Source organism: Diabrotica virgifera, chromosome 1, assembly GCF_917563875.1.
Source record: "Diabrotica virgifera virgifera chromosome 1, PGI_DIABVI_V3a".
Taxonomy (NCBI): domain Eukaryota; kingdom Metazoa; phylum Arthropoda; class Insecta; order Coleoptera; family Chrysomelidae; genus Diabrotica; species Diabrotica virgifera.
In genome coordinates this window covers 216,855,794-216,870,636 of record NC_065443.1, presented here as the reverse complement: position 1 = coordinate 216,870,636, position 14,843 = coordinate 216,855,794, and the positions used below count along the sequence as shown (strand labels likewise).

Below are 14,843 nucleotides of genomic sequence, written 5' to 3'. Positions count from 1 at the left end.
CCGAATTAAGAAATAAAAAAATAATTACAATTAACAGGGGGGTTGTTTCGCACTTTAAGGGGTTGGACAAACGTTGCGAAGGAATGGACAAACGGGTAGTTGTGGTTCTGCACCCGAATTAACGTTTAAATGCCCATTTAAGAGAACGTGAAGTTAGCCCGAATAAAGAAATAAAAAAATAATTACAATTGACGAGGGGGTTGTTTCGCACTTTAAGGAGTTGGACAAACGCTGCGAAGGAGTGGACAAACGGGTAGTTGTGATTCTGCACCCGAATTAACGTTTAAATACCCATTTAAGGGAACGTGGAGCTAGCCCGAATTAAGAAATAAAAAAATAATTGTAATTAACAGGGTTGTTGTTTCGCACTTTAAGGGGTTGGACAAACGCTGCGAAGGGGTGGACAAACGGGTAGTTGTGATTCTGCTCCCGAATTAACGTTTAAATACCCATTTAAGAGAACGCGAAGCTAGCCCGAATTATGAAATAAAAAAATAATTACAATTAACAGGGGGATTGTTTCGCACTTTAAGGGGTTGGACAAACGCTGCAAAGGGGTGGACAAACGCTGCAAAGGGGTGGACAAACGCTTAGTTGTTATTCTGCACCCAAATTAACGTTTAAATGCCCATTTAAGAGAACGTGAAGTTAGCCCGAATTAAGAAATAAAAAAATAATTACAATTAACAGGGGGTTGTTTCAGAGGGTGGACAAAAAAAATTATGTGGTGGACAAACATGGACAAACGATGGACAAACAATATAGCAACGCTTAGTTGTGATTCTGCAGCCGAATTAACGTTTAAATGCCCATTTAAGAGAACGTGAAGTTAGCCCGAATTAAGAAATAAAAAAATTATTACAATTAACAGGGGGTTGTTTCAGAGGGTGGACAAAAAAAATTATGTAGTGGACAAACATTTACAAACGATGGACAAACAATATAGCAAGAGATTTTTTAAATTTCAGAAAATTTGTGAATTTGTGAAGTTAGCCCGAAAAAAATTTTTGTTAATAAAAAAAAATTGATAAGTGGACTAACGAAATAACATGGTGGACAAACATGGACAATCAATGGACAATCGAATGGCATCGATCACATTTTTTTTGCTGCGAAGGTTTGGACAAACGGGTAGTTGTGATTCTGCACCTGAATTAACGTTTAAATGCCCATTTAAGAGAGTGTGAAGTTATCCCGAATAAAGAAATAAAAAAAAATTACAATTAACGAGGGGGTTGTTTCGCACTTTAAGGGGTTGGACAAACGCTGCGAAGGTGTGGACAAACGGGTAGTTGTGATTCGACACCCGAATTAACGTTTAAATGCCCATTTAAGGGAACGTGATGCTAGCCCGAATTAAGAAATAAAAAAAATAATTGCAATTAACAGGGGGGTTGTTTCGCACTTTAAGGGGTTGGACAAACGCTGCGAAGGGATGGACAAACGGGTAGTTGTGATTCTGCACCCGAATTAACGTTTAAAAGCTTATTTAAGATAACGTGAAGCTAGCCCGAATTAAGAAATAAAAAAATAATTACAATTAACAGGGGGGGTTGTTTCGCACTTTAATGGGTTGGACAAACGCTCCGAAGGGGTGGACAAACGGGTAGTTGTGATTCTGCATCCGAATTAACGTTTAAATGCCCATTTAAGGGAACGTGAAGCTAGCCCGAATAAAGAAATAAAAAAATAATTACAATTAACGAGGGGGTTGTTTCGCACTTTAAGTGGTTGGACAAACGCTGCGAAAGGGTGGACAAACGGGCAGTTGTGATTCTGCACCCGAATAAACGTTTAAATGCCCATTTAAGAGAACGTGAAGTTAGCCCGAATAAAGAAATAAAAAAATAAGTACAATTAACTAGGGGGTTGTTTCGCACTTTAAGGGGCTGGACAAACGCTGCGAAGGGGTGGACAAACGGGTAGTTGTGATTTTTCACCCGAATTAACTTTAAAATACGCGTTTAAACGGACGTGAAGTTAGCCCGAATTAAGAAATAAAAAAATAATTACAATTACCAGGGGGTTGTTTCAGAGGGTGGACAAAAAAAATTATGTGGTGGACAAACATGGACAAACGATGGACAAACAATATAGCAAGAGTTTTTTTAAATTTTCGAAAATTTGTGGATTTGTGAAGTTAGCCCGAAAAAAAATTTTTGTTTATAAAAAAGAATTGATGGGTGGACTAACGAAATAAAATGGTGGACAAACGTGGACAATCAATGGACAAACGAATGGCATCAATCGCATTTTTTTTCCCGACTTTTTCGGGCTAACTTCACGGAGCTATCTTTTGCTTGTGAATCATATACAATTAAGAAAAATCGGTTTGTCGAAAAATAAAAAAAAATTATTAGGGGGGCAGAGCCCCCTTTAGACGTACGGCTATGAAATATAGATAACAACCTACTCCTTCTCCGGTCGAGTCCACCTGCCAAATTTCATGAAAATCGGTCAAGTGGTTTCGGAGGAGTACGGTAACAAAGCCTGCGAATTAGAATTTTATATATATAGATTTATGAATTTTAGTAAACTGTATTTATTTGTTACTGCTTTATTTTTCGATTATTTTTAAGATTCGTTTATAAAATTGTACAATTTTCACTACTTCAATTTCAAACTACTTCGAAGTTAAAATCTCCAAAGATGGCATTCTCAAATTTTCACTTTTTCGAGAATTTGGCGTGAAGTGGAAGATTTGTTAACGGCCTGGCCTGAATCCTGCTTGATATTCTTCTTAATAGGCTTCAATCTCTCATATAAGATATTTTTCTGAAGTTATTTTCTAGTGACGAGAACAATTAAAGAACGATTCTTGTGGTTGTAAGTAGAAGAATTTTTTTAGGCGTTTTTTATTTCTTTGTCCATCTGAAAACGATTACCTTTTAACACTATTTTCAATGGCCCAAAGATGTGAAAATCGTAAGCGATAAATCGAAACTATAGGATGGATGCTCTAATATCATCCAATTCTTTCGTTGTAGATTTCCTTTCACTTCTTTGGCCACATAAGACTGAGCATTGTCGTGCAAAAGAATGACACCACGTGAGAAATCTCCTGGACGTTTTCATCATATTGCTTGATGAACCTTGTTTAAAGTTTTATTATACAAGTTTTTCATTAATATGCAATCTAGGTTCTGTGAACTCTATGAGCAAGGATCCTTCATGGTTGAAAAAGAAATGTTAACATGACCTTACTCACAGAAGGTTGAACTTTGTATGACCACACGCTGATTATATTTGGACGGATTGTTTACAACAAATGCCATATTAAAGTCACAATACATAAAATCGCAGGCAAATACAAATGATAGGAATTGATCAATGCGAAGTTTACAAACATAAATAACATTTCAGAACGTCAGTTGAGTGATTACAATATTGTTTCCAAGGCTAACATGACCAAAGATGTGTTTCAATTGAACAATTGAATAAGCTTATCATTAATTTGACAAACCTATTCTAATTCTTAGATTGACAACATCAGTTTGACTTACAACATAATTTAATTCATACAAATTGAATGATAGCACACGTGTTAAGACTTTCCAGGTTAAGTTTTTTATAAGCAACTTATGACTGGAGATTTGCAGCTTTTTAGATTTTCCATGGTCATTTTCACATCATCAGCATCAGTGCAGTTCAGCATCATCAGTACTGCAGTTTTGTATTGATAGCAGATTCATCTGTTAATCATTCTCATAAGTTTTCTTCCTATTTCATGAGGATATTATATTTGCTAATAAGCAACTTGCCGTCCTCATCATTGCATATGTTATTTCTTGGTTTAAGAGGCTACAGTAGCCATCAACAGGTAGCAACAAACGCGTTCCAAGATTGCGGCTGTAATTTTGAATGTTTTGTCGAGATATTTGGCACACATATTCGCAATATAATAAAGAATGGCGGTACAGAGCCCAATTTGAGAAATATATTAGCATGTGGAAATTACTCTGTAATTAAATACAAAATTAAAAATACGAGCCTGTACCGTCATTAAGAAGAACAAAAAAATACACTTTCTTCAAATAAACTTTTTTATCCCATGCCTAGATTTTGTGTCATTTTGGACCTACTAAAATGTTTTATTTCTACCAAGAAATTTACATATTATACCTAATAACTAATTAGGCAACATAGAGAAATTGTCACTGTCATTTTGACAAACCTGCGTCAGATTTTCTCTTATATGTTCTGTTATCTTTATCGATATCTGTTCAGTGCAGTAGTGTATTATTTTATGAATTCGTTATTGTTGTTGCTAAGAAAGTAGTGTTTATTTATAGTTAATTTATTGTATTTTTGTGTAATAGAACGAAGTTGTTGGCCTATTTGAAAACATAGATTATTGTTAATTGTGAGTTTTAGTTATATGTAGGTGTAGGTAGGTAAGTATATTTTACATAAAAATATTTCGAATTCTAATGCGAGTATATAAAGTTAGAGTGCCTTTGGCGATCTATGAACTAAATAAAATAAGACGGATCTTGTTTCGCTTCACAACGAAATGATTATTTATTATTATTTCGTGCAAATACCTATGTTAAGATAATCACCCATTTTGGTTTATTTTTATAAATATTTTATTACTAATCATAAAATTGTTTTCTATTACTTCCATTTAGCGCGCGTATGAGTATAATTGCCAAAATATTGATCTTAAATGATGTCAAAGATTACCACTGTTGCCAAAGTTTTGCAGACTTTACGAAAAAAGGTATGATACTATCTCCCGAAGTTATATCGATGACGCACTACTGCATGCTCTTAACTGCTTTCTTATTTAAAATGTTTATATGGTATTAAGCCACAACTCCTTGTAATGAAAATTACATTTTAATTGTTATTTGATGTTTCGACTTTTATGCAGAAAATCGTTTGTCAAAAAAGATTACTTTAAAGTAATGAGCTGTTATTGTAACCAATAGTTGTTTAAAATAATTTTAAATCACATATTTGCCATGAGTGCTTCTAGTTACCATTAGGTACTATTGGGACCGTGCAAGTTCGGCAAAGCGACAGCTGGTTTCTAAGCTCAGCAACATTATTCGCACTTTTATTTAATTGGCCAATTATATTAGTCCTGGTTACTGGATAATTGTCAAGGCCATAGTCCAAAAAAATAATAAGAAGAAAAAATAAGATTCAGGTTATGTTATTAAAACGTAAGCAATTGTATGAAGTAAATAAAATTAGTTATTAAAATGCAGTACTGCAAGCAAGATACAATTAATTAAATTTACCTTTATATAATAATTGCATATCATATCAATATTGTGGAGCAATATATAATTTTTCTTCTTCAATGACAGTAGGTATGAAATATATGTCAATTTTACAATTTCAATTGACAATATGAATTATTTAAGAAAGTTGCAATACTTCTCCGCTATTCTCGCACAATCGTTTCTCGAATCCCCTCCAAGTACTTGCACACTGCAAATAGTTACTGCTCTCTTGGTTATTCATTTTATTTGCTGATTCCCAGTAAGCCTAGAGTCTGATATGTCACTTTTCTTCATTAACAAGATTTATATTTATACCATTTAGCTTAGACCCAAATCCTACTTCTGGTAAATTTCATGGTTTTGTACTTCTACGGTCTTATGTTGCCCTACATTTGAAGTCCGTTTGAAGACTGTAACTACAGTCAGAGCCTGTTACATTCCCTCTGACTGCCATTAAATTTGTCATTGGCGAAGATGACCAGGTTATTGCATAGACCAGGTCATGGGGCTATTCTTATTGAGTCTAGCTATCAGCCCATTCCATGACCACCTTCTACAGGAAAGGATATAAGACTCCTACCTGCGGATAGCCTCTGGCTACCTGTACTGACACTGTATCCCCAGTAATGTTGCATATATCACACAGCTTCTCACCATGTAGTCTATTTATCTGCAGCTTATTTCTTCTATTCCTTTTAGATTAATTTCCCTTGGGATTGCTTCATAAGAGGTGTTGTTGAATGCTCCTTCTTTATACACTATTTTCCACTGCACCTTCTGTATTAGATGGTGTAGTGCTGTTTCCAAAGCAAAGCCTACTCCATCATTAATGTGACCATCAACTGGAATTCTTCTCCACCTTGTGCTAATCATATATGTAATTGTGTTGGTCTCCCTGCTGTTGAGCCATTGGCATAATTTTCGCAGCTAATAGAACATCTTTAGTCCAATGCCTAATCTTCCTTCAATCATTCCTTCAATGATCAACTGCAGAAAGCCATACTTAACATTTCTAAAGATATGGCAAAATAAATTATTTTTCTTAACTGTTGTCAACAGTTCCTTATTTTTATGTATTCCTTCCATCACTTGATCATTTGATATTCTCTCGATCCATGGGATTTTCAATAACCATCAGTACAACCACATCTCAACAGAATCTAGACTTGACATGATGACACGGTTCTTGCCTGTAAGGTTCACCCCTCAACTCCATACAATAGTGTAGCTAGACGAAGGCATTTAGCACAAAATAAATCTTAAATACAGCACCTAGAGATTTGAAACTCTTTGCATTGTTCAGGATGATGTCAGGAAAAAAGTCTACTATAGAAAAATGCTGTTGCATTAAATGTTTTTTTTTTATTTTTAAGGGCAAACAAAACAAGTTCATTAGTGGAACCGAATTCAAAACTATTTTGCACATCATTTGAAACACAATTTGGTTAAAACATCTAATTTTTCTTGGTAAAAAAATATTTTAATTTGTCTGGACTCAATTACGGTTCTTTAGATATCCTATAAGACTTGGTGTTCACATAATGTTGCCATACTGAATTTCGTTATATTTATTTAAATTTTCTAACCAGTCTCTGCACATATTCTTTTTGTGTCAATTAATTGAATTCGAAAAAATTTTTTTGGGCACACCATATAATTATGATCTTAATGTTGATTAGAGAATTGAATAAACTTTCAAATGAGCTAGCACACGACCCCTATTCTTATTTAACCCTCGTAAGGCGGTGCTGGGTGCAGGTGCACCCCAGACCTCGTTTTTCTCACCTATCTTTTTTAATAAATGTTTTTGATTTTTGTCCATTTTTTTATTCGCATTAAATTCAATTCTAAACGCATTCCACTCATCACAGCATTTAAAACCCTTTGCGTTTACATGTTTTTTTTTTAGAAAAATAACTGCAGATTGCAAATGACGAAAATTTCATATCCTGAATTGGATGTTTCTGATGTTCCACATGGAGCTAACAGAGCTAAGGGGCTAGGTCGGTGTTACTTACGTCAGAGAAAAAAACCGAAAGTCCCGGCATAACTGTATTATGTGAAAAAACTTTGTGTTGTCACTCTTTGAAAAATGTCATGTATTTGTCTTGCAACGATAATAATTTTTTTTAAGAAGAAATGAGTACTTTTTTTTAAATTATGTTTCATACTATAATAAATAAGTCCTAATTATCTTTCAAATCAATTTCCCCGACGTTCACATACAAAAAAAGGGTTATACAGTTGGGGTGCAAGTGCACCCCACACCATTGTTTACGTAAGAATCTAAGCACCGCCTTACGAGGGTTAAAAAACTCATCGAGTATGCCATCACACCCAGATGGACGACGTTAAGATACCTATATTATATGCCAAAAAATTGTAATTTAAAAATAGAAATCGACCTGTTTCGGAATTTTTTTTTCCAAAATCGCTCATTTACGAAATAATAAATTTATTCCATTTGGCTTTGCTACACTGTATAAAAAATATAAAAAAGTAGTAGAAAGTAATGCATACACAACAGGAAAATAATCATTATGAGGTCAATGCAGGATATTGTAGAAATAAAAACAAGTAACAGCAACTTTATAATAAGGGAAGGCTGTAAGTATCTATATTTGGATCAAATGAGTTAGAATAAAATTATGGAGTCAGCCGAAAGTGACTTAACACCTAAATTAACAAAATCTACAGATGTGCAATATTCAGAACAGTGATTTAAAGGTATGTACAGCTGGTTCCTAAAAAACTGATAGGACCCTTAGTAAGGTTTGATCATGTTGAGCAGTGTATTTGATTGATCTGACATTATATTATATTTATTATGACAGACAAATAATAAAATAAACAAACAACTGATTTCATATTATGTTAATTTATAGGTAAAACATTTATGATTTTCCCTGTTTATTTTTAACAGTTTTAGCTAACTTTAGTAGAACAAACCGTTTATAAACTATTTTTCTAAATGACTACATTCTTGTACTAAAATTCAGTCATTAAAATCTTATGTATTGTTAATCATTACCTTATTTAAAGTTTAATAGTATAATATAGACTGTTGTCTGTTTTTTAATTCTTAAATATTAGACCATCTAAGATACATTAATAAATATGTCAGGTTTCTTATTTATTACTTATTTAAGTTATGTATTACAGTTTTAACATATATTTGAACTATTATGTTCTGATGAAAATTTAATGTCTTCACTCTTCACTTCACTTACAAGGCCAAAAATCTAAATATTATTTTGATTAGACTGGACTATATTATTTAAGTTATTTAAAAAGTTAAGTAATATGTGAAATGATATTAATATTAACCAGTATCAAAAATTATATAGTTCACTACTAAATAAGTAATTTTATTTTCACTTCTAATAGGTACAGATTTTTTCATAATTTACCAATGACATTCTGTCTATTGTACATCTATTAATTACTATAATTCAGTAACAATTTTCCAAGTGATACTTTTTCTTTTTGTATTTACTGAAATTAATAAATTATGCAAACAGAAAAATATAAACTGAAAAAATTTTGTAAATAATAACTACCTGAGAACATGACACTTCTGAACATATCCTAAATATTACATGAATTTTAAACAACTATTTACACCAAATATAGATCATATCCATAGAAAATTAAAAAATACTTATTGCATGTGTACAAAAATCTGTGAGTTGTAGCCATTTACGATGATGAATCGATGTTAAAAAAAAATAACACAACACCTCACAAAATACCGTGCAATTGGGAGTTAAAAGCATTGCTTAAATTAAGTTGGGATTACAATTAGTTAAACACTTCTTACATATTCTTTGTTTTTATCCGTTCACCACGAATTATTTCACAAAATTTTCCAGGCACGGCCATAAAAGCAGCCTAATGTAACAATGGCGGACCCGGTTTTAATTTTTAACATCAGCGCCATCTTTCAAGAAAACCAAAATAGTCTATTAAACACAATATTTAAGCTTTAAATTTAAGTTAACTGGTAAGAAGAATCGTTTTGTAATACTTTTAGACATTTTTAAATCATAATAAACTTTCATTTGTAACATTTCAATCTCTAATTTGTCTTAAAAAATATACATAATTTTTAATATCACTTAATACGGTTCTGGAATAATACTTAACTGACATTGTGACATTTGACATAAAAAAGTTCAACCCCAAAATATTTTAATAAATTTGCATTAATATAAAAATACCCATTATTTGATATTAAATTTTTAATAGTGTTTTAAAAATCTTAAGGTTTTATCCATATCCAAAATATAATTTTAAATAGGTAGGTATGATAAGATTTTAGTTATAGATATTTAATCTTCTACTTTCGTATTTAATTGCATGAATAGTTACTTTAATTAAATAATTTTATCCATAAAAAAAACAAACATTCTTTTTAATTCGCAACCCCCTTGGCCCAACTTTAATTTTTAAAATTGTAGAGATTACCGCTCTTTTGACACAAACAGAAATATTTGTATACCAACGTAAAAAACAAAAAGTCACCAAGCATATGAGTCTAGAAAAATTGACGTTTTGCTTTTTTACGTAAATAAAAAATATGGCTACACAAGGAGTTCGTGGAGTTTCTAGAGTTTTACAAAAGTTGGAAAAATCGGTAATAGATGGAAAATTTTATGAAGCACATCAAATGTATAGGACTTTATATTTCAGGTAATTGATAGTTTGTTTATGTTACTTTATTGAAGTTTCTTTGATCATAACCTCAAACTTTCAGGTATATGGGACAAAAAAAATATAAAGAATTAAAAGATATGCTATACAATGGAGCAGTTTTATTTCTAGAACGTGAACAGGTAGCATACTGTTTAATTTTTCGAATTGTTAAGCATATAATACACTGTCCTCTTTTAGCAACTAAGTGGCTCAGATTTGGGAATATTATTAATAGAAGTTTTGGAACAATCGGAAGACTCTAACTACGAATTGTGGGCTCCAAAGTTAACGAACATATTCCGTCAAATAAATATTTCCACTCCAGAACGTGACACATTTTTAGCACATGCAGTTCGTTGGTCGTCTAAAGGATCATCTCATGGACACCCACAATTACATAGGGTATGTTGCGATATATGCTTTATAACAGTGCATTTATTTATATATATTTCTGCTTGTTTCAGAGTGTAGCCTTGGTTTATTGGGCTGAAAAAAATTATTCACAGGCACGTCACCATTTTATATATTCCCAGGATGGTAAGAGCTGTGCTAAACTTCTTATAGAGTTCCACCGTAGTCGAGGATTTAAAGAAGAAGCTGACTTATTCATAGCACAGACTGTATTCCAATATTTATGTTTAAAAAATAAGAGTACTGCAAATCAGACATTTACAAGTTACACAGAACATCATCCTAGAATACAGGGATCGGGGCCACCATACTTGTTTCCTTTGCTCAATTTTATATGGTTCTTGTTACAGGCCATTGAAACGTAAGTATTTATTTAACATATTTACATTTACAATAAAACATCTACAGTGATACCTCCATTAACTGAAACATCGTTTAACTGAGATGGCTGACAGTTTCAATAATTTCGTCAATAAAAAGTAAATTTAAAAAAAGGAATAAAATTAAGGAAAAACAACATGTTTCTTAAAGAAATCTTCTTTTTCTTTTATGTTTTTCTTTAACAATGATGTTTTGCAGCTATATCTCTCCAATACTATGTTATTTGATACAAGAAGAATCCAGAAAACAATGTTATTTTTAACCGAAATTCTTGTTATCCAAAACGGCCTCCCCCAACTATTTTGGTTAACGGAGGTTATACCGTATTTACAAAAAAGCAGGATGCAACATAATAAAAAAATTATAATGGAAAAATACATTCATAGGATTATTTAAGAAATGGTGTATAAACTGGTCAACTAGGTCAACATGTCTTGCAGGCAAATACTTACGAGGTGGTGTATATTTATTGAAAGGTAGTTTTTCTATTGTCAGTAGTGAATATATAATTTTGGAAATATAAAAAAAATATAACATATTTGAATATCATAAGTACACTGGTACAACAAAACAACATAAACGATACTACAAATAATAAACAGATTGTTGTTGCAGTAATGTAAAGCAAGGCTGGCAGGTTTAAACTAACATGCTTAAAACCTTGGTTTAAATGAACTGGTTTTTTAAGTAAAAACCTGGTTTTTTTTTATTGAGCCTCCCAAACTGGTGTTTTCATTTAAAGTTTTTAATACAGCTGCCGCAAATGAATAAAATTAACATAAATATATTCTATTTTTTTCTTTCGAACCTATTTATTTTGAATGTTATTACATTTGAAGATGTTTTTTTTTGTTATATTAATTTTGTGTGTGTGTGTGTGTGTGTAAATCAAAATAAAAGTTGTCTTAATCATTTTTTTCATTGTTTATTTTATTACTAAGTATATTTATCATTTATTAATTTTTAAAGTATTTAGACTTATTATACTTTGTATCAATAAACCTGGTTTAAACCAAAAAACCTGTTTTTTGGTTTTTTGGAAAAAACCTTGGTTGAACACTGTGCAGGCCTATTTTTAAAGGATTCTGAATTTATTTAAAATTTCACTTAGGTTCAACTATGGTTTATTTGAGTTATATCAACTGTAAATACTGCAGTTCTGACAAATCTAGTAAAAATGGCAATTATAATTATTTTAGTGAAAGAGAATGCCAAATAGGCCAGGAGCCTGTGTACCAAAAAAAGTTGATTAATAGCAAGCTGAAAATTTGTTAATAGCTTAACAGTGTCTAGTCGGACAAACTTTGATGTACGGGAACACTGGAACAGGAGAAGTTTTAATTTTGGAATGGTTTAAAAATTTGGAACATCAGATTACGAAAACGTCCCATGTATTTTGTCGGACAGAACATCCAATTGATTTGTTACCCTTTTATTAAACTTTCATACCAAAATCAGACTGCTATTACTAACCAACATGATTCCTGTCATTTGACATGTTCTTTGTGTTCCACCCATTAAAATACCCATAATAAACAACAGTCTGATTTTTTGAATTGAGAGTTTAATGAAATAATAACAAATCAATTGAGTTTTAAACCTCACCATGTATCACCAAGGGGGAGAGGGGGTTAAAAAAAGCAAAAAAAATCACGTGATTAATGGATGGTCCCTTAGTTGTTTAATTGAAAGTTATGTTTAGCGAGCATTGCATAGTAAATAAATATCCATTACAATTTATTCAAAAATAAACATTAAAATTTTTTTTCCAGTAAATCCACAATCCACACATTCCTTCTACTAATCGGAAAATATGAACCATCGCTAAAAAGAGATCCTGGCTACATCCAATACCTCGACAAAATAGGCCAAATTTTCTTTGGCATAAAACCACCACAACAACAAACACAGAACAACTCATTCTTTGGACACTTATTCGAAAATTTGATTAGTGGTTTAGATGAAGACAGTGATGAAGAAGCCCCACAGGCGTCCACTTCAGGTACATCTACAAACAAAACGATGGTAGAAAATGATAATTTGGACTAGTAAATTAAGGGGAGTGTGTTCTTACAAAAGTTGTTGACAGTTTAATTTTTAAAAATTAATATATTTATTTGAGTTGCTCTTAATCGACAAATCGTTTTATTTATTTTATTGGCTGTTCTCAGTCTATTGTTCCATGCGAAATTGTTTCTACGTAGTCCACAGTACATCGTAATTTTTTAAAAATGATTACAAAAGTCTCCAAAATGGTTTTAATTGCTTCGTTTGAGTGAGTCTACCACTTTCTGAAAAATTTCAGAGTGCAAGTTGGGCGCGTTTCCGCACACCCCACGCCTAAATCTGTAGCTCTAGCGCGGTTAGGTTTTGTGATTGCAAAACTATAGTTTTTAATTTTAATCAAAAGGTTATGCGTGAATAAAATAAATTACTTTTGCCAGACTAAAAGAAGGTCGGGGGCGTACATCTAGTCCGATACCTGCAAGATGTCACTCTAGAGCGGTACAGTTTTGTTATTACAAAACTCTTAGTTTTCAAAAGGTAAAGTTTTCAATCCTAATAGCAACATTAATAATATTGAAAAATATTAAAAATATTACTAAAAGATTTTTAAATTGAAAACTTATCGGTCCATTTCCCTGGTAACACCTCCATAGCTTCTAAAATTTGCAAGCCAGATGGATGCTGCAGTGAATACAAGAGGGAATTCTAAAAAGTTGCAATTCACAACCCCCGTCTGCAGCTTGCTAAAGTTCCAACGGAAAATGGACCTAGTTACTCTATAGGGGTAATACTAATATAAAATAAAAATGTATACCATTTTTATTCAGTTGCAATGCGAAGGCAAAACAATCTTATTTTTCACTTAGAACAAGGAGCGCAGTTCAACACTCTGAAGTCTGAATCGACGATTTTCGACTTCTATTGGACTCATCATCGGAGAGGCGTAGGCCTACTGCTCTCTGCTCTAAGTGACCAAACCATGAAAGTTTATCCTCGCATTGCAACTGACGGGTATGGAGTAGGTGACTAGCGTCATCTGGCAACTGAAAGGTAAAGTTTTCAATCCTAATAGCAACATTAATAATATTAAAAAATATTAAAAATATTACTAAAAGATTTAACTTATTGGTCCATTTAGTCCTGTCGCCAGGGGGGTACAACGGCCTCCTTAATTCAGATGGACTTACCCAAGTTTTTTTTTATATATTTTGACCCGCAGAATACGAATTTTTTGGGTAACAGTTTATCCGGATCCGGATGTCGATAAGATTGTTATAGACAAAGAACTTGAGGAATTACATAACAGCGATTTCTCGCAAAACAAAACATCTTTTTGTATTTTTTGGGTCATTTTAAACAAAAAATATTCCTACAAGTTTTTTCGTAGAATGCATAGTTTTCGAGATAACCGCGGTTGAACTTTCAAAAAATCGAAAAATTGCAATTTTTGAACCCGAATAACTTTTGATTAAAAAATAAAGTAGCAATTCTGCTTACCGCATTTGAAAGTTTAAGTCAAATTATATCGGTTTTGATTATTTGCATTGCTAAAAATTTATTATTTTATTGTTAAACAAAGCTATAAACACCTAGTATGTGAGTGATGTTTTCTATGATTTCTCATTTAAAATCGAACGAGTAGGTAGAGTAGCTACAAGTGCAAGCGAGGCAATTTCTACGTAGCATGCGTTAAAACGTATGTATTAGGCACGGGAAACACTATGTGTTTATAGATTAGTTTAACAATAAAAAAATTAATTTTTAGCAATAAAAATAATCAAAACCGATATAATTTGACTTAAACTTTCAAATGCGGTAAGCAGAATTGCTACTTTATTTTTTAATCAAAAGTTATTCGGGTTCATAAATTGCAATTTTTCGATTTTTTGAAAGTTCAACCGCGGTTATCTCGAAAACTATGCATTCTACGAAAAAACTTGTAGGAATATTTTTTGCTTAAATTGACCCAAAAAATACAAAAAGATGTTTTGTTTTGCGAGAAATCGCTGTTATGTAATTCCTTAAGTTCTTTGTCTATAACAATCTTATCGACATCCGGATCAAGTGTTACCCAAAAAATTCGTATTCTACGGGTCAAAATATATAAAAAAAACT

The 14,843-nt window shown here is 32.2% G+C and overlaps 2 protein-coding genes across 3 annotated transcripts in view; one reads left to right on the top strand and one right to left on the bottom strand.

The window, feature by feature from the left end:
* LOC114332913 (uncharacterized protein CG5098) overlaps positions 1 to 9,341 on the bottom strand; it is a 104,325-nt gene extending 94,984 nt beyond the window's left edge. The window contains exon 1 of one of the 2 annotated variants that reach the window (XM_028282695.2): positions 9,055 to 9,341. The gene's annotated coding sequence lies outside the window, so the exon portion shown is untranslated. The remainder of the gene's footprint in view (positions 1 to 9,054) is intronic. The other variant, XM_028282694.2, reaches the window with a different exon arrangement.
* Positions 9,342 to 9,761: 420 nt separating this feature from the next.
* LOC114332914 (Golgi to ER traffic protein 4 homolog) lies at positions 9,762 to 12,853 on the top strand. Its single transcript, XM_028282696.2, has 5 exons — positions 9,762 to 9,926; positions 9,991 to 10,069; positions 10,128 to 10,331; positions 10,394 to 10,701; positions 12,494 to 12,853. Exons 1-5 carry the CDS (start codon positions 9,814 to 9,816, stop codon positions 12,768 to 12,770), a joined length of 981 nt encoding a protein of 326 aa, XP_028138497.1. The 5' UTR covers positions 9,762 to 9,813; the 3' UTR covers positions 12,771 to 12,853.
* Positions 12,854 to 14,843: the final 1,990 nt, after the last annotated feature.

What these genes read in the sequence shown, in the direction of transcription:
- LOC114332914 (XM_028282696.2), top strand. Translation starts at nt 9,814, where the DNA reads ATGGCTACACAAGGAGTTCGTGGAGTTTCTAGAGTTTTACAAAAGTTG. An exon ending in TATTTCTAGAACGTGAACAG is followed by an intron (nt 10,070 to 10,127) that starts GTAGCATACTGT and finishes GTCCTCTTTTAG; the next exon opens with CAACTAAGTGGCTCAGATTT. An exon ending in TTGTTACAGGCCATTGAAAC is followed by an intron (nt 10,702 to 12,493) that starts GTAAGTATTTAT and finishes TTTTTTTTCCAG; the next exon opens with TAAATCCACAATCCACACAT.